This window comes from Cyprinus carpio, chromosome A8 (assembly GCF_018340385.1).
Source record: "Cyprinus carpio isolate SPL01 chromosome A8, ASM1834038v1, whole genome shotgun sequence".
In the NCBI taxonomy this organism is placed as follows: Eukaryota; Metazoa; Chordata; class Actinopteri; order Cypriniformes; family Cyprinidae; genus Cyprinus; species Cyprinus carpio.
Genome location: NC_056579.1, coordinates 13523818 through 13543983, shown reverse-complemented (window position 1 = coordinate 13543983; position 20166 = coordinate 13523818). Strand labels below are relative to the sequence as shown.

The 20166-nt window shown below is 35.7% G+C and overlaps 1 protein-coding gene across 1 annotated transcript; it reads left to right on the top strand.

Moving 5' to 3' along the window:
* Positions 1–2361: 2361 nt before the first annotated feature.
* Positions 2362–18991, top strand: LOC109081571 (putative helicase mov-10-B.1). The gene is made up of 22 exons (XM_042762369.1): positions 2362–2778; positions 3022–3124; positions 6135–6337; positions 6533–6771; positions 7013–7262; positions 7369–7491; positions 7632–7794; positions 8527–8681; positions 9939–10112; positions 10283–10430; positions 10570–10737; positions 11704–11801; positions 11930–12027; positions 12120–12218; positions 12668–12770; positions 13526–13643; positions 15169–15388; positions 16074–16147; positions 16251–16376; positions 16457–16545; positions 16672–16790; positions 18785–18991. The coding sequence occupies exons 1-22, from the start codon at positions 2627–2629 to the stop codon at positions 18844–18846; spliced, it is 3084 nt and encodes a 1027-aa protein (XP_042618303.1). The 5' UTR covers positions 2362–2626; the 3' UTR covers positions 18847–18991.
* Positions 18992–20166: the final 1175 nt, after the last annotated feature.

Here is a 20166-nt window from a genome sequence, read left to right as displayed (position 1 = left end):
AATGGTAAATTTTAATTTGATTTACAAGAGACTTTTGGCCATTATTGAAAAGAACAAAAAAGAAATCTAAGACTGACATCTAGTGTTTGATAAGAGCAATACATCCCTTTATGCCGGTTTAAGACAAATTTAAATATAATTTTGCAGTTAATGGTGGACTTAATTCCAAAAAAATTTCTACAATGTTTAAAAAAAAAACAGTAATACCAAAAAAAAGTCTAAAAAAAATAAAAACACTCAAATATATACAACTAACTACACTGTAAAAAATGACCGTGAAATTTACAGAAAAACTATGTAAAATCCATACAGAAAAGTATTGTAAACCCCAAAACATATTTTTTTTGTTTAATTCACAGTGGAATTTTGTAAACTATTAAACATAATATTTTGTTATATTTACAATAACAATATGTGATTGTAATCAAAATTATTTGTTAAAATTACAAATTATTGGTATCAAAAACAGAGAAATACTGTAATACTCATAACAAAACAATTTTGTTAATTTGACATGCAAATATTGTAAAAAACTAAAGTTTTAGTCTGTTGTTTTTAAAAATACAAATAAAGTATGTATGTCACTTTACAAGTTTATGCTGTAGACTAATTTTAGCATGATTGATGAAACGATGCAAATTGAGGTAATACAATTTTTTTCCACAAAAAAATAAAAATAATTGTGAACCTGAGAGGTTGCCCATCTATATATATAAAAATATGGCTACAATTATAATAATATTGTTTTTTTTAATTTAGGCTATTTGTTTGTAGCATATTGTACACTGTAAAAAATAAGTGTCATTTTAACTGTACAATTTGTGTAAAAAACGCTACAAAAAAAAAAGTGTTAATAGGTTAACAGTAAGTTCCTGTACTATATACAGGGAAAAACTGTAAAAGATCTAACCAGACATTTCATGTAATTTTACAGTAAAATGCTGTTAATTTTACAGTTTTTAGAAATAAAAAAAGAACAAATCAATGTATAATTTACAGTCAAAAAACTGTAAACTGATATTCCCAGAATTCCCTGTGTGACGCTCCACATTTGAAAGTATTTTGTTTAAAATAATCATGTTTTTTAATAGTTTTTTGTTATCAGTTGTACATTTGGGCTTTATGTTACATCTTCTGCTGTTTAATGAAAGTTTATTGAATTGTTTAAGTATCGTGTGTCACCATGATGGTGTTTTGTGTTTGCATGAATGACTTTGTGCACCTTCTATATATTAATATAAACTTCTGCTTGTGGCGAAGCTACTTGTGATGAACTTCGATTCTTCATGTGGCTTTCTCTTTTACCACCTGCATTATTATGGTGGTTGTCAGTATGTTAAAGGTACAAAACAGATTTTAATAGCAGTGTGCGTTGTTGAATTTACTGGTTTACATTCAAATTTTCTTGTTTGTAAATAACAGTTTTTTATACTGTAAAATTTACAGTTTTTGGCCGTAATTGTGTTTACAGTTTTTCTGTATTTTTTTACAAAGTATTCTGGCAAACCACAGCTGCCAAAATTATTTTGTAAAAACTACAGACTTTTTTTTTACAGTATACTGTAAAATTTACAGTTTTTGGGCCGTAATTGTGTTTACAGTTTTTCTGTATTTTTTACAAAAGTATTCTGGCAACCACAGCTGCCAAAATTATTTTGTAAAAACTACATACAATAAAAAAAAAAAGTAGCTTAATAAAAGTATCTCTCTTAGAGATGGTCATCTCAGGGATTATTATATTAATACTACTGCCGAATACTAATAACTTTATAGACATTTGTGCTTAAAAAACGTAGTCACCCTAAAAAAAAAAAAAAAAAAAAAAAAAAAAAAAAATGAGACCAGTAGCCAATTCCCTGAAAGACTCCTATCGGTTCACGTGGAGTCGGTTCTTTTGAATAATTCTAAACCGAGTCATCTGTTTGGACCGGTCTGAAACACTGTACTGTATTATACAGAGAGAATATGTAATAAAATAAGCACAGTGGTCAATATAAATGTACACCCAAATGTGAAATACCCCGACATCTACAACTATTTGTGTCCAAAACGCTCGTTTTTGGGGGGGTCGAAATCGTAGTTCTGGGTTTTTTAGCTTGTTTACTTTACACCTTGTCACATAGCACCTTTTAGGCATTGCTCTGTTTTTTGTTATAAGTCAGAAATGACAGGGAGGCAGCTTCCCGCAATAGAAAGTCAATGAAGAGCGTTGGATTGCCCCCGGGTGTGGGCGTGGCCTAAATGCGCTCTGTCACTGTTGGAGCGCAGCTTCCTTTGACCAACAGAGAGCGCACTTCTCCGACCACCTGACTAGAGTTTCCTATAGTACTGTAGAGTATTCTTATATAATATAATATATAATATTGTGCTTTCGTTTATTTTTGGCCCCTAGAGCTTAGTACATTTCCTATATGGTTCTCCTCTATTATCACATGTAATCTAAGTGCATATAAAGGGGTTTTCATTGTAGAAGAATAGTCCAACCGTAATAGACCTTAAGTTTCGTTTCCTCCGTTCTTACCGCTTCCGCAGAGACAGCTGCGCTTGCTTCATATAAGCCAGTGTAGATCATAACTGACCCTTATTGTACATCACCACAGAGCTCACGGTACCAGAGTTAAGAAACATGAGCAGGAAAAAGAGAAATAATCAGCTCTCTAAGGCTGATTTGCGTATAGTTGGATTTGACTTTATAGAGTTTCTGGAAGAAAGCGAAAGGAGATCCATTATTGATAGAACACTTCTCAAAGACATCTACAATAAAGAGTTCCGAGACAGGTAAACATTTAACATGTTCTCACAACTTCTTTTAAATATATATATATATATATAATTATTGCTTATAATTTTCCAGTTATGTCCACTGAAATTATCGATTTTTGGAATTCATTTAAACAGACAATTCATTTAATAAGACAGAAAGTGCATCAGAAAGCTATGTGAACAAACTTTTTTTTTTTCAGTTTCCAAAACTTTTCTGTCAGGTTATATTTATTTATTTTCAGGCATTTTTATTCACAGAGACGGAGTCAGAGACCCAAACTTCTCTTCAGTCCTCTTTGCATTGAGAAATTGCAGAAAAGCGCGCATCACCAGATCAGGACATGTTTACTTCAACACCAGTGTAAGAACTTTTCATTTATTACCACTGCAGTTCTATTAGACTGCATATATCAAAACATACACTAATATCAGTGTCCGTATATGCTAAGCTTGTAACAAACTGTGGTTTTTATGACACACACCCAGCAACACCCAGAGTATGAACATGTCTAGTGTTGGGGTTTTAGAAAAATAAATCATCTCATACTGTAATTACATACACTTTATCTCAGTAGTTTGTAATAGAAATGTGACTGTTACCAAATGTTTTTTTTTTTCATAATGCAAAACATACTCATGTCTGAATTTGAAGCCTAAAGGTATACTTGAATTTTTATCAAACTGAAACTTTGGATCAGAGTTGATTCAGTGTTTCCTTGATTAGCTGTTGATACAAAGTCCTTTGGACAATAACACCAAAGTCTGTGCATTTAAAACTACTGACTGTTATGCAACTGCATACTGTTGTCATCAGACATTTACACACACCGGCTTTTGATGCCACAGCTTATTTTAAAACCTTTTTTTTTTTTTTAGCTACCTATAATGGTACCTGTATTGTTATTTGTAACTTCTTGTAACTATTATGCCCATTAAGCCTTAATTTAATAGCATGACATAATGTTAGGGGACCTATTGGTTAGAGAGTTTGACTTCTAAGACAAAGGTTGTGGGTTTGAGTCTCAATACCAGCAGGGATTGTAGGTGGGGGGAGTGAATGTACAGCGCTCAATAACACGAGGTGAAACCCTTGAGCAAGGCATCAAACCTCCAACTGCTCCTCAGGCACCCCAGCAAAAATGTCTGCCCACTGCTCCGGCTGTGTGTTCACTACTCACTGCTGTGTGTGCACTTGAATGGCTTAAATGCAGAGCACAAATTCTGAGTATGGGACACCATACTTGGCCACACACCACTTTCACTTTCACTTTCACTTAATTTTAGTCTATTGCCTAGTTGATGAATCAAATCCAAGATAACTGTAAAACTGTAACTTTTATCACCAAAGCTAATTAATTTTTTAAAAGACAGTGGGTTCAGATCAAAAGAGTAAATCAACATTTCTCAAGACAGCACATCCTCAATCTTTGAAGTTTCCTGGGCATCATCTTGTCTACTGAATGTTAATAATAAGTGAGAAAACCATACCAATCTCCACTCTGCAATTTTAGACAAGGTCCACAGTGCCTTCTGAGAAAAGGAGTCTCTTATTGTCTCTGGGGAATGCTTTGGAAAAAGACAGTAAAAGAGAAAGACACACCATGTGCTCATCTATTTAGAAAATAATATTGTAACATAGATTAGGTGTGTGGATTCATTTTGGGAGACAAAATGAGTAAAAACTGTTACTGCAAATGGACAGCAGATCATTGGCCACAACACACACACACACACACACACACACACACACACACACACACACACACACACACACACACACACACACACACACTAAAAAGCAATGAAGAGCATGAGTTATTGTTTTTACAGTAAAAATATCTAAAATGTTAAAGGCATAGTTCACCCAAAAAATGGAAGTTCTGTCATCATTTAATCACCCTCAAAATATTTCACACCTATATGGGTTTCTTTCTTCTGTTGAACACAATAGAAGATTTTTTTTTGAAGAAGAATGTCGTTAACCAAACAGTTGCTGGTAGCCAAAGTCACTGATTCCTACGTAGAATTATTATTCATGAAACAAAATATTCATGACTAACATGAAACTTGGACTAATGGCTTATTGATGAATGGCTGGGTAATTTATAACCCTGCAGTTAAATATGATCATCTAGCCCTGTGATAAATACAGGTTGGTTAAAGGGTTCAAAAATAAGGAAGGCCTGCTAGTTTGGGGCAAGTATGAAACAGTTTCAAGTCAGCTGATGCAACAGTCACTTGCTCTTTTAGGCCAGTTTTTTGTCAAAATTGTAAAAATGGCTTGTGGCTGTCTTAAAGGAATTGGTAAAAATGTATATATATTAGCAATACACATGGGTGACATTTAACTCTTCAGTCATTTAACTCACTTTCTCAAAAAGTCTTTACGAATATAAGTTTCAAAACAATGTCCTGCACAATACAGCATAACATGTGGACTACTTTTGCTGTTGATTTGAATGACAATGCGATGTCCGTTTTGGACTCGTTGCCACCAAAATGCGAGACACGATGTGAAGAAGAAGAAAAAAACTTAGATGTAGGACTGTATCCCAGCCTGTCATAAATTGCTGGAATTGAAATGAAATTGCTGGTTGATGTGGCCAGATCTCAATAAAGTTTTTGGTCCATGAACGTGCACTGTCTGTGCAGGCTTGGCCAGGCACGGTTCTAGAATTAAATCACTGAGGGTGTCCCGTTCATTGCTATGGTTATCACTTCATAATAGTGTCAATCGTGGATATTTCGAGAGTGAATCCAGCATAAATATGTGGATGTCATTCCCAAAGCTTTGTGTCCGAAAAACAAAAGTTTCTCATACAAATTCTGCTTAAAAAGCGTGCAAAGCACCCTCTATTTATAATCAGTAAAAGCTGTTACTTATCTTAGTTCGTCGAGAAATCACAAAGTTCAGTTATAATCAATAAAGCTCTTAGATTTGTACAATAAACCTTACATCGCGTATGCATTTTGTTATATAGATTCACGAGAGTGAACTGCACTGAACAAAAACTCTCAGCGGTGAGTCAATTGTGACCAACTAAAACGTCTCTGATTGGCCATTATGCATCTACATTGCTCAATGCTGCAAAAACACGTTGTAAAAAGTGACTTTTGACACTTTCCAGACCGTAAACACAAATACGCCCTGGGTAGTTTACTAGATCTTCAATTGAGGGTGATTAAGTTTTAGATCTAATATTTACATTTTATTTCAGCTTTTATTAATTACCATAAATAAGCAAAAATCTGAAATACTGGAGCAAACAAAAAATCATGACCCTTGAGCCCTGTTATACCCTAATGTGTTAGTGTGATGTACACATGCAGATAATGGTCAAAAACTTGTAACCCTATTGTGGCATTTTTAGGTCAGAGTGCAGCATGATCAGTGGTTTAGACCCCGTCACAGACAGCACAACCAAGCTACTCCCCCTCTGAGTAATGGTAGCTCACCGCCACCCACCAGTGCCCAGGTTCCTAACCCAACGTCAGTGCCAGGGCCAGAAGATGGAGTTAGAGCAAGGAGAAAACTGTCGAAAGACCTCCTGCGCAGAATAAACACAACAGAAAAGTGAGCTGGTCTCTCTGTATGATGGGTACAAACCAACCTCTGAAAATACACCGAATGCAAAGAGATACTGTACAACCTTCATACATTACAGCCTGCTGTCATTTATGATGCAGTATTGCTCTTTGGATTCCTATTTTATGTTTTACAACATCTGAGTATGAAAACTAGCTCTGTTGTTGCTCTTTTCCTTCCCAGGTCTGTGTTTATCGCTGATAAAGGTGGGGTGCGGGTGTCCTCAGAACTTCAGATAGAGGATGGCATGATTCAGCTCTTTGTGAAAAAGGCAGAAATTCATGAACTAAAGCTGTTTGTGGAGAACACGGGTCAGGCGCCCGTGTATTTCACATACTACTCTGCTCTTCACTGGATTCAGTATTTCATTCTGGAAGACAGCAGAAGAGTCACACGCAACAATCCACTCCGTCTGGAGCCAAGTGAGTGCAACCAAACTCTACATGTGTACAGGGGAAACTGGTGTTGGTGTTGTTTGTAGGTTTCATTTGGTATCATGCTAGTTGCTGACTTTAGTCTCTGATGTATTATAAAAGGAAAATGTTTTTTGGAGCCACTGTGCTGTGCTTAGCGCATGTGCCCTTGACTTGTTGGGTTGTGATTTTAAGGTGAGTGTCACAGGTTTGAACCCTAGCTGTTGCTCTCTCTCACATTTTTTCAAAGGTGAGAAATATGAGGTGACCTTAAGATTCAAAGCAGAACAAATAGGAGTTTATTCAGCCACTCTGGCATTTGAGTTCAAGGAAAACACCCAGCCCGCCACCCATCCTTTCCACATTGTTCGGTTCATTCAGGCAGAATACAGATCTGAGCTTGCAGCTCTGCTGGGTCCAGTAGAACCATTCAGACCTAAGAGGCTTGAGACATATGAACCTGCCTGGTGCAACATAGAAGAGGGGAATAAACCAGAGAGGTGAAAGATAAACACTCTTTTTAAGAATTATTTTTTTATGTTGTTTTTCCCTGTGTTTACATTTGTACATAAATTATTTATTTGCATGTTTTTCTCTCATTTGCAGTTCTGCCCAAAACCTTTTGGAGTTTGTGGTGTCACTGGATCACTACATTCGTCCTTCTTACATCTCTGACTTAGCCGAGGTCCTTAAAGGCAACCGTTCTTCTCCGAAGCACCAGAAACAGAAGTTAGTGGTCTCTAGTTGTGCCTAATTGTGCTTTTAGGTCTTAGGCCTGTTACTGGTCTTTGAATGGTCTAGAATCAGCTCTCTGCATGAATATGTATAAGCTACTGAACCTATTTCATTGGGCGTTCGGTGGTTTTTAGGTCACTGCTGGAGAGTGATCTGAGTTTTCATAACTATATGGATCGCTTTGATTTACTGTTGTACCTGGAGGAGGATCAAATGTGTCTGGACATCAAGAGGTATGACAAAAATGATGTGTCCATGGTGAAGGACCATAAGGAAAAAGGACTGCTGGTCTTAGAGGTGAGTGGCAGTGTTTTACTGACTGTTATTAAAGCATGTGATTGTGGCTGCGTCCGAAAGCTAAAAAATGCTGCCATCGGAGGATGCATTTTTAAGGTTGGAAGGCAACAAAGCACATCCAAATCCAATATTAGAGAGTTTTGAAGGCAACATAGATGTATCCATTGCTTCCTTTGATATCCCAGTTCCATGACAGTTGAGCTAAAAAATAAAAATGGCATCTGAAAATTGCAGTTAGTGGTCAGTTTGTGTGTAAATGTCCATTTTTGATTGACTCGTTCCACTTCTGATGTAATTTCTAGCAGAAAATTTGTATTGTAGTAGTTAAATATTCACTAAGTTATCACCAAAGCTCTTTTTATTTTGTTGTAGATCATAAAACCATTATGTCAGTTTCTGTTGCCTGCAATATCATTGCCTGATATGGCAGAGAGGCAACAAGTCAGCTGTCTATGCTTTCGGACGCCTATGTTAGACACATACAGAGTATCAAAAGCATAGACACGTGCATGGCTCTTAAAGGGACAGTGCACCCCAAAATTTAAATTCCGTAATTATTTACTTTAATTTGTTAATCTTAAATTCCGCTAAAGATGTAGTAAATGTGCTACAAAGAAAGAAATGACAGCAATGTCATTTTTGGGTGAACTCTCCCTTTAAGTAGTATGTGCTTTTATATTTGTTGGAAAGAATAAGGTTTTGAGGACTTATAATGTATTTGTTGTGATAAAGCTTCCTGGCGTATCAGAGAACAGACCATCAGTGCTGAGGGGAGATCACCTGCTTCTCACCAAGAGTGAGGAGGTCAAACGCTCAACTGTGACCAAATACAAGGGCTACGTCTACAGAGTAGAACTGGATCAGGTCAAACTGCACTTCTCTAGAAGGTATGAAGTGTGAGAAGTTTAAGACAGGTGTCATTTGAACATCAGAACACTGAAGGAGTATTAAATAGAGCAGGCATGATATTGTCGATAATCAAAGTCCCAGATACAAGAAACAAGATCTTTATGTGCTACAAAAACATAATGTAACTTCCAGAACACAAAACTTGGGCCAGTGCAAACTATGCTTGACTGGACAGCAAACCTGCAGCTCAGTTTCAGTTCACTTATTTACATATAAGCCTTAAAGACATAGCAGCAAAAATCAGCACATGTAATTGATCATTACTTGATGAAGTTTGTCTCTTTACAGTCTTGATTCCCATTAATACAAATGTGGCATTTGCTAAAATGCTGCAGCCCAACAAAGTATTTTAGGCTAAGGAGCACACTGAAAAATTACTGAAGAAGGCTCACTAAAAAGGGTCTGTGGTAGATTTACCCTACGCACCTGACTTAAGTTAACTTTGGGTTTCCAATTGACGCTTACAAATTTATCGTCTATCCATGTCTCCAGTCCACATCGTATGACGTCTAGCCCCTTATGAACACTATCAGATGTAAGGTATTTAGTGTTCAACTAATATGCAGTGACCTGACAGACTCCTTAGTGCCTTTGAATATGTTTTAATCACAGCTAGGAAGACTCAATACTAATCACAGAGAATCCAACAGTATACAGTATATAGAATAGGTACATGGCAATGGTAACATGACCCATTAAATAATTTTTCTCTTAATATGATTGGTTCTTCATTTGTGCAATCCAGCAAAAACACAGTGTCCACAAAAATATTAAGTAGAACTGTTTTCAACATTGATAGTAAGAAATGTTTCTTAAGCCGCAAATCAGCATTAGAATGATTCTTGAAGGATTAAGTGACACTGAATACTGGAGTAATGGCTACTGAACATTCAGCTTTATTGTCACAGGAATAAATTACATTATAAAATATATTGAAATAGAAAACAGTTTTGTATTTCAATAATATTTCACCAGATTGCTGTTTTACTGTATTTACTGTTTTTAACAAATAAATGCAGCCTTTTTTAAGCATAAGAGACTTCTTTCAAAAACATAAAAAATCTTACAGACCCCAAACTTTGAACGGTAGTGTAAGTCAAACATCAAATGTTTTACATACCTAAGGTTTACAAAAATTATGCATTATGCAATTATTATACATTTGGTCTTATTTTTCATATTTATTTAAAGACCAGATTAAAGCTTTGTGTATTATGTGTGTTTTATGTGTAAAGGCTGCTTGACGATTTCATAGATAATATGAAATTCCGTGTGGAGTTTACATTGAATCGTCTCCCATTAAGACTGCAACACAGAGCAGTACACATGGCAGTCCAGCATGAGCTCAGAGATGTGCTGTTCCCTGTGGGCTCACGGGACGTGACCCCTGCGTCTCCACCTGCACTGAGGTCAGTAAGAAGCATCTGTACTGAACAAAATCAAATTTTAGTGAAGCAGTATGGATTATTTCAGCTGGATGTGTATGTGTGTATTTGGGGATCTACAGGCTCTTTTGTGTATGTGTATGTGTATGCGTGTGTGTGTGTGTGTGTGTGTGTGTGTATTTGGGGATCTACAGGCTCTTTGATCGAAAGCTGGACAATAACCATGAACAGAAAACTGCAGTATGTCACATTGTGGCCGGTACGTCCAAGCCGGCACCGTACTTGGTGTTTGGACCTCCTGGCACTGGTAAAACTGTCACGATAGTGGAGGCCATCAAACAGGTAAAACTGGTTATGCTCAAATAAATATACACCCAACAGACACACCTACATGCAAATCATCTCATTGTGTCTGTATGCAAAATTGAAAAGGTAAAACAGATATTTTAATTAACGATTTCACTTTATTTTCATCTCACAGGTGGAGAAAAATATACCTGGTGCCTTTATCCTAGCTTGTGCTCCATCTAACAGTGCAGCTGATCAACTGTGTGAAAAGTTGATCACTAGTGAACATGTTGATGCAGGGAAAATATACAGAGTCTACGCTAGCTCACGCAACCCAAAAGATATCCCTAAAGTCCTAACGGTTAGTGCTTGTCTGACTTTATTTATTAATTAAATGTTTAACTAAATAAAAAAAAAAAAATCATAATCATAACTATACATTCTTAACTAACTAAAAAAAAATTAAAATAAATAGTTATATATAGAGAGAGAGAGAGACCTTTCAACATCTCTTTAATTACAATCCATTAACACAAAATACATACACCATTAAACACAATACATTACTTCATAAATACATATTCTTATAAATAAAATTATTTAAAATGAATTAAAACAGCTTCTTTTACAACATTTCACAACTTCCCTCTTCATTGGGTTGACATAAAATATTTGCAACACCAGATAAAAAAAGAAAGATTCTATATCATTCACCAATTCATAATACTTATACTCTATAACCAGCCTACTTTTTAGCAGAGATCTGAACATGTTTAAAGGATCAGTATCACTGTTAAGCAGCATTTTGCTCTTTCTTGTCAGCCAAATTGCCATTTTTGCCTTACCAAATAAAAAAATTCATCAAAACAATTTTACTCTTGTTTGAGGTGCTATATTTTGGTCCAAAAATAAAGAAACTATTTGAAAAAATAAAACCAAGATTATTGCTCAAGTTTCTTAACACTCCAATAATTCCTAATAACCTTGAACATCCATAATATTTGAAATACTGTTTCTGGAAGACCACAAAGCAAACACTCTTCTCCTTGCAAAGGATTTAGATGACCTTAATGACAGTTTGTTGCCAAAATCCAATGAGAAATCCGCCATTGCAAATCCCCACTTCTATTTTTCAGCTGTTTTGGAGAAGCACCTAATTCAACAAAATTAGTCCATTTGGTCTCTGGAAGATCTTTCAATGCTCTTAAATTTAGATATTTGACACAAACAAGATAAAGTGACATCTTAGAGAGAGAGAGAGAGAGAGAGAGAGAAAGAGATTGTAATTGTTGTTGATATTGATGACTGTCTTTTTTTGTTTGTTTAGAAAAACAGTAATGTAAAAGGAGACACAATTATTTTCCCATGCAAAGAGGATCTAATGTCCTACAAGATCCTGGTCAGCACTTTGGTCACCGCAGGCAGGTGAAGGACTTCATCCTCTACAAACACAAAGAAACCCGTTCTCACCCACATACACATCATAGCAGTCAAAAGATAAAGAGTGTTTACTATATGTGTGTGTGTGTGTGTGTGTGTGTGTGTGTTGGTAGGCTGGTGGGTGGGGGTTTCCCTGTGGGTCATTTTTCGCATATCTTTGTGGATGAGGCAGGACATGCTGTGGAGCCAGAGACCATCATCAGTGTGGCAGGTGGAGCACTTCACAGAATAACATTGGGAAAACTATCAGATCTTTCATTTGAAATCAGTCTGTTTTAGCATTTCATCTTTGTGTGCATGTAGGACTGCTGAATGCAAAAACTGGACAGCTTGTTTTGGCTGGTGATCCCAAGCAGCTGGGGCCAATCTTGAGATCTCCTTTTGCCATTAAATATGGACTTGGTGAGATGAATAAGGACACACATACCAGGGCTCTCAAGTCTCATGCATTTCAACCAGTTCACATGGCCCACACCTTGTATTTCTTATAAATAATGGACAATTAAAGTTCATAGCTGTCTCCAGTTATACAGAGTTACTGTAAATTCCACCTACCTGCCAATCAGAAAATAATGTTTGTTAATAAGCAACATGGAAAATTTTTGATTGGGAATATTGCCAAATTTGTGCTAAATTACTTTATTTTTTATTTAACACATTTTTATTTATTTATAAATTTTTGATTGGGAATATTGCCAAATTTGTGCTAAATTACTTTTGATACAGTAAAAAGCTCTTGAACTGTGTTTGTTACACATTTTTGATGCATTGATAACAGGGGTAGAGGGCTCCCACTTAAAGCAGTGTGGCTTCAATTCATGGTGAAATTTGCATTGTAAATGTGTTTGTAGGTCTTTCCTTGCTAGAGAGGCTGATGACACAGAATGAACTTTACCAGAAAGGTACTACAAAATACGACAGCCGTTATGTAACCAAACTGCTGCAGAACTACAGGTAAAGTCTGAATAATCCAAAGACCTCCTCTGCAAAACTATAAAAACAATAAATTTACTACCAGCCTGACCACCATCTTATACTAACAAAAACCTAATAATAAGCTCCAAATAAGGACAAAAAAAAAAAAAAAACACTTGATGGAGTACAAAGTTCTCAAGGCTGAACAAAACTATTTTTAACTTGTCAGGGTAAAATTACTGATGCAAGTAAAGAAAGTTTCTGAGTTGTATAGAGGATCAAACATTCTTAGACCTTTGTGTGGAGGGAGTGCAGATGGTTATGGATGAGGAATACATACCAGCTAGAGCCATTTGTCTTTTTGATTTAGTAGTTTTGACTTGTAGCCAGGAGCCAGTAAGAGTAGAAAAGACAGGGGCATAGCCCATTATAAAGAAGTAAACAAATAAACTTGAACATAAAATCTGCCTCCTGCCCATGAATGAACATGAGAACCAGAGGAAGCTGGTGTTGTCTGGGTTTTTGCTGTGCAGAAAAAGGCAGAGGACAGGATGCCATATGAAAAGGTTGGGAAAGCCCCAGTCTGAGTAAAACAGATTGGGATAGGCCCAATCCAAAATAAGTGTTCGGAATACCTGATCATGTATCCTAAATCAGATGTACAATTTCTACCACAAAATTAGTTTGTATGAAAATTTAAAATGTCTGAATCTGTTTTAGCGACACTGTAAATAAGTCGGTGTTCTAATCTCTGTTTCTTATTCCCAATTTTCTTTCCCTCTTTGTCGCTCCAGGTCTCATCCATCCATTCTGAAGATTCCTAATGAGTTGTTCTATGATGGGGAGTTGGTGCCATGTGCAGATGAGATCATCTCCCGCCAGTACTGCATGTGGGAGCACCTGCCAAAAAGTGTATGAGACATCCCAGACACAAAAACCTGATAAAAAAAAGCAGTTCAGGAATGTCAAGACAATGCATTTTGGTTAGGTTATGATGTTATACAGTTGCTATATACACCCAGAACAACACATCAATGTTCGGTACCTAGTGAACTGACTCAGTCTCTTGTGAAAGTTGTGTGATGAGTTATTAGTGAAAATGTAAAGTTGCTTATTGCCAGTTTTCTCAAAATTTGGTAAACACGTATTTTCTGATGTTGTACAAATATATCCATTTTCGTAATCAGATTTGACAAAACTGAAATGTGATTGCCTGCTGGCAACACATTTTTTCAAATTTAGTCGATTAGAAGATATGGCACTGTCCCAATACCCACATTTGCAGTGTTGCACTTGAGCACTTGTCTGTGTACTTACATGATGTATTTTCTGTATTTGGGCCAAGTGTTCAAGTAGGCATGTAGACTCCAAATGTATGTATAACTTTTTACTATCTGATAGAACACTTACAACATTGCTTTATTTACACATTTTGATTTTCAAAACTTTGCACTTTAAAATAAACTTAGTAGTCCATATGTAAAAGACGAGATCATTTAGTAACTGCGATGCTTCTAATTAGGTGGTTCAAAGCAGTTGCAAATGTTTTAAAAATACACATGCTCATCACAGCGCCAATAAAATGTGCACCACTTCACATTTTACTACCAAAATTATATGCATTATATAATTAATTTAACTTAAACTGTAAAGTTTTCTACAACATCACACAATTTTGGGACACAAGTACCTGAACATAATGAATGTTGGGATACACTTACATTTGGTTTGATCAAATTTAAGGCCGTAAACAGTCTTAAACTGTATAACAAAAGTCTTAAATTTGGGGACGGAAAAACAGTCACCACGATACAGTTATTTGATTATTAAACATTAAAAGGCTACGATTCAATTATGAGCACATTTCAAAATGTGGCACTGTTGTGTATTGCACAGGATTGCGGTTTCAGAGCAGTTTGCAATCAGTGAATGCGATTGCTTATCATGCACCACTGATAAACTGTCAATGTTTACGTTATGGTTTTTATATTATGTCGTAGATTGTTGTAAGAGTGTATGTTTTGTATCTCATCTTTTTGAACGAGCAGCTGGAAGTAGTAAAGCATTGACATTTCAAAATAAGATTATATGAGTTTGTTCTGTAACGGCATGCAATGTTTATTCTTCATCTCAGCATCTCTAAAAAACTCAAAAAACATATTAAAAAAAAACTGCAGAAAATCTGCTTAGCTTACAGCTCCCATATTTACTTTTTAACATGTAGTCCACCTCCTCCTCATTGGTTATCTGGTCACACATGCCCGCACAAACACACAAGTCATTAGTGTAAGGAATGTGAAGGCCAGAAACTGAGATAACTGCCTTCTTGAACTTGGTTGTATTTCATGGCTACATTTGGTGCTTAGAGATGTCAGATTTTTTCAATAGCCAGTTTCCACTTGTGCTTTGTAATGCTGATGTTACTGTTTATGTCTAGAAAGTTCAACAGAAAGACTTCAGGGATCAGGGATTTCCTGTGATTTTCCATGGAGTGATCGGAAAGGATGAGAGAGAATCAAACAGCCCCTCCTTTTTCAACACTTCTGAAATCGATATCATGATCGACTACCTGAAGAAGCTGCTCCTGACACAGGCCAAGAAGGGCATTGCAAAAATCACCCCCAAAGAGATTGGCATTATAGCCCACCACAAGAAAAACTTAAAAATACCTCACACACAGCTCAGCAGCAGCAAACCTGATGCTTACTGCACACACAATGCAGTTAGTATCCAGTAAATCCTCAAGAAATGTTGTTTGTTTTTTGTTTTAAAGAAGTCTCATATTACAGTAAAAACAATAATACTGTAAAATATTATAGTACAATTTAAAATAACTTTTATGTTTTAAAATGTATATTCTAAAAGCTGAATTTCAGCATCCATTACTCCAGTCTTCCTTCAGAAATTATTCTAAAATGCTGATTTGCTGCTCAAGTCACAAATGAAAACATTAACGCTGAATAATATTTATTTATTTTTTTTATTTTTTTTTTTGTGTGGAAAACATGAGACTTTTTTCAAGATTCTCTGATGAATAGAAATGTACTTTTGATAAATTTAATGTGTCCTTGCTGAATAAAAGTATAAACTCCACATTTTTTAAACAGTAGTGTAAATCCATAAAATAGTCTGTACTTACTACTTTTGGACATTTGGACATTTTCTACTTTTTTTTTTCCACAAACAACCCTCACACACAGACTGCCTGCTATTACAAAAAATTAAAATTAAAATTTAGTTTTTATGCAGATCATTGTTATCATTCTCTTTAAGGTGATTTTTTTCCTCATAATTTTTCACTCTGCTTTCATTTTTTATTGTAAATATCTGTTTTATTTTTATAGGTGGAGAAAATCAGGAAGGCCATTAAGATGCATACTGAGCTTAAATCCTGTTTGGGCATTGAGGAGATGAAGGTCAGCGAGTCTGAACCGTGCGGAGACTCCTACACTCTGTTATCAGTTCTCATCCTTGTCAGGACACTTGAGCAAAAACATGACTGCTGCACGTGTTTTGTAGGTTGGTTCCGTGGAGGAGTTTCAAGGCCAGGAGAGGAAAGTGATCATTGTGTCAACTGTTCGCAGTGACAAGAAACACATCATTTTGGATGAAACATTCAGCATTGGGTTTCTGAAGAATGAGAAGGTAGTGTCTAACACATGGCAATACACCACACAGAAGTCTTCAAAACAAAGTTGTTCCACCTCTTGCTTTCTCTTCTCCAGAGATTCAATGTGGCAGTGACGAGAGCAAAATCCCTGCTCATCATGGTGGGAAACCCCATCATTCTACAGACAGACGCAAACTGGGGCAGGTATAGAAACTTCCAACTAACACATACATAAAATACTCTTTTTATGATTTCAGGACATGGTGCGAGTTGACAATACGAGCTGATTTTTATTTTATATTTTTACCCTGTTGATTTATGTGTTTGTAGGTTTATTAATTACTGCATTGAGAATGGAGGTTACACTGGATATGATATTTCCCATTTGGAGGAAACAGAGGCGGTTATTGAGCGCCTGCTCGCTCTAAACATCAATGAGGAGACCATAGGTAAGGCATGGCTTTAATTAAAGTACGGTCACACTAGACTTTGTACTTCATTTGCTTCCATTAATGCGGAATAGGAAATGCAAGCTAAAGGTAGTCTTTTGCTGAAGTTCAAATGTAGTGAACGCTGATCTGCAACTTTGCGTAAAGAAATATATTTGAAAACTTTGAATATACTTTATTTATAATTGATTATTTAATAAAAGTGACCTAAGAGGATGACATCACATCCTGTTTCTCATGTTTGTTTGGTGTTAGCCTAGAGTGACGACCTCACATTCATAATTAATCATTTACTGACAGGTTATACAAATACACTACCATTTAAAATTAATTTGTTCAAAAGAGACAGAACTCAATAAGTACATTATGCTTATCTTTTGATGTAAGTACATAGTAGTTAAGGCCACTTAATTTGTTCAAAAGAGACAGAGATATTTATAATGTTACAGACGTTTTCTCTTTCAAATAAATGCTGTTCTTTTGTGCTTTCTATTCATCAAAAGTATTCTGAAAAAAAAAAAAACTGTATCAGGGTTTCCACAAAATTATTAAGCAGCACAGCTGTTTTCAAAATGGATAATAATAAGACATTTTTCTTACTTTTTATTAGGATGATTTCTGAAGGATCACATGACACTGAAGAGTGGAGTGATGACTCTTTCAGCTTTGCAATCACAGGAATTAATAAAAAAATTTTTACAGTTTTTTTTTTAAATGGTAATATTATTTTACAGTATTACTGTTTTTATGGTATTTTGATCAAATAAATTCAGCCTTAGTGAGCATAAGAGAAATCTTTAAAAAAAAATCGTACCGACCCCAAACTCTTAAACGGTAGTGTATTTCGAACTACACAACTGTACACCTGTTCCCTTTCGAGCAGTCTCTCCCGTTGCGTTGACACTTATGGGGAAACTCCTGTTTACTCTAATACTGAAGCCTAATTTGTTTACGTTCGTGTAGCTGCACGAACCAAAAAGGGAGGACTGACCTCTATATAAGTCGTCTCTGAGCACCATATTGTCAGAATTTTGATGACTCCATGTAATTAATGGCTTAGGATGCTGAAGAGTGGGTGTGTTCCGGCGAAGAGCCCGAAACCCCGCCTCTGACGCAGACAACACGGCCCAGCGTGGACAGTGAGCTGATCCACATTCTATCTAAGGCTGTGGAGGACGAGTGACGAGTGGAACCTAAAAGGGTGCAGTCAGCATTCCTCCCACCAGATCTGTTTCGCCAATGTTATATTACAGCTTCATCTTTAGCAGCTCCATAAAAACAGACCTGAAGGGAATTATTATATTTCTGGGTCCTTTGCATCAAACAGTTTGAAAAACTATTGATCTGTGGACAACGTGTTCTGTCACACACACAAGCGACTAAAATAAAAAACAAGCTCTTTCTCTTCCTCTCAATGCATAGCAATGCCTACAAATAACTGAAACAAAAGCCGAATTATTGAGAGGCTAACTTTGAGAAAATTAAGCAGTGTCATGAATAAGCGGTCATTCACACCAAAAGTTTTTTTTTTTTAAATCGTGAATATCCACTTCATAAGCATTGTTTTGTTCTCTGTTGTTGTTTAACAGCTGTGAGCATGCTTTTGATGGATGTATTTATTGTATTTATTGCAGTGCTATAAGGCTGCACGTGAATCGATGACTATCGCTTCAGTCAAAAGATTCTGATGAAATGGAGTCGACTTATATAGAGGTCGGCTCCTCCCCTTTTGGTGGGTTGAAGCGCCATTGGTCGTGCAGCTACACAAACGTGAACAAATTAGGCTTTAGTATCAGAGTAAACAGGAGTTTCCTCATAAGTGTGTGAAAGCAACGCTCATTCCATTATCTCAGGGAACCATGGCTATTTTAGTAACTGGAACGTTTTGTTTATATTGGAACTATTTAAGGAAATTTTCTGTGCTTTTTTTCTTCTTTGGGATTTAAAATAAATCATATACCAGGTGCTAACTGTCATGTTCTTTCTCATCCTAGTGAAAACAGAGGAGAGTGTGGTCCAGCAATATCTGAATCCTGAGTGGAGACATGACCATTAAATGAAGTGCTATTATTAAAAAGCCTCCTAGTCAGGCCCCTCTCATTAGCATAACCACACCCCTTTTCCCTTCCCCTTGCTGAAGTTAGTTAGGGAAAGTCTTAATGAACTTAGAAGTTTAATTTTAATTCAAAAACTGCACTATGCTATATAAACACTGGATTAAACTAAAGGGGTAAGTCTTTTGAAAATCAGTGCTACATGAGAAAACAGAGAAAAAGAGCTGGTTGAAAATCTGCAAACTATTCTGAGGGCTTTGTATGCAATGTTGCCTATATAGAATTAAAAGATTTTATTAGATGTTTTAAAGAAAATGCATTCATCTGATGCCATAGACATATGAAACACGTAGTTGATATTTAATTGATTACTGCCATTAAATAAGTGCCTTGTTTTATAAAATTATCAAACAACACAGGAATGTATTATTCATTTAATAATGCTTATTCATGGTGGTAATGTTTTTGTTTGTTTTCCCACTGGTTAGAAAATAAAAATCAAATTGAATTTTAACATCACATCATTGCAAATCAAATCACAAAAAAAAAAAAAAAAAAAAAAAAAGTGTACTTAATTTCAAAGACTTTTGGCTGAAGTAAATAAAATATTGTAAAATGGATTGTTAAATCACAAGTCGATGCAAATTTTGGATTAAGGAATTAGTTACAGGGCTGTGCAGAGACCTTTAGAGGGGCAGGTGCTCAAAGTATAAGGAAGGTTTTAAAATTGCTGATTGTTGTTTACAGAAATACAATGCATTTTAATATTTTATAAATATTTAATTTGAATAAAATGTAAATTCTTCCCCCACACTTTATTCGTGCAGGTGTGTTCACGTTTACTGGTTTTCATGGGCAAGTGTAAATAAATCTGGATTTAAATTCAAAGAGACAGCTATGACCTGATGTTCTCTCCTGCAGTGTATGCAACAAAGTAAAGGAGATTTCTTACAAAATAATTCATAAGTTCTATCCAGCATATCACTACATGAAGAAATTCAAAAGAGATATTTCCTCTGATTGCTCTTTTTGTGATGACTCTGTTGAAACTGTCGTTCGTCTCTTTAAAATTGTCCTTTTACAAATAAATTTTGGCAAGATGTTTTAGATTTCAGAGTAAAATTTATAATGAATGTGTCCTGTTTTGGAAAGACTTGGGTTTGGACTTTGGACTGGGTTTTACTGAACAGTCTAATAAAAAACAATTTTATGTAGTTAATCTGATATTGCTGATTCCACAGATGCAAATATTAAAACTCCAGACCTCTCTTTTTTGTTTTCATGAAATAATTCAACCAATACCTTTCATTGATCCAATTGTC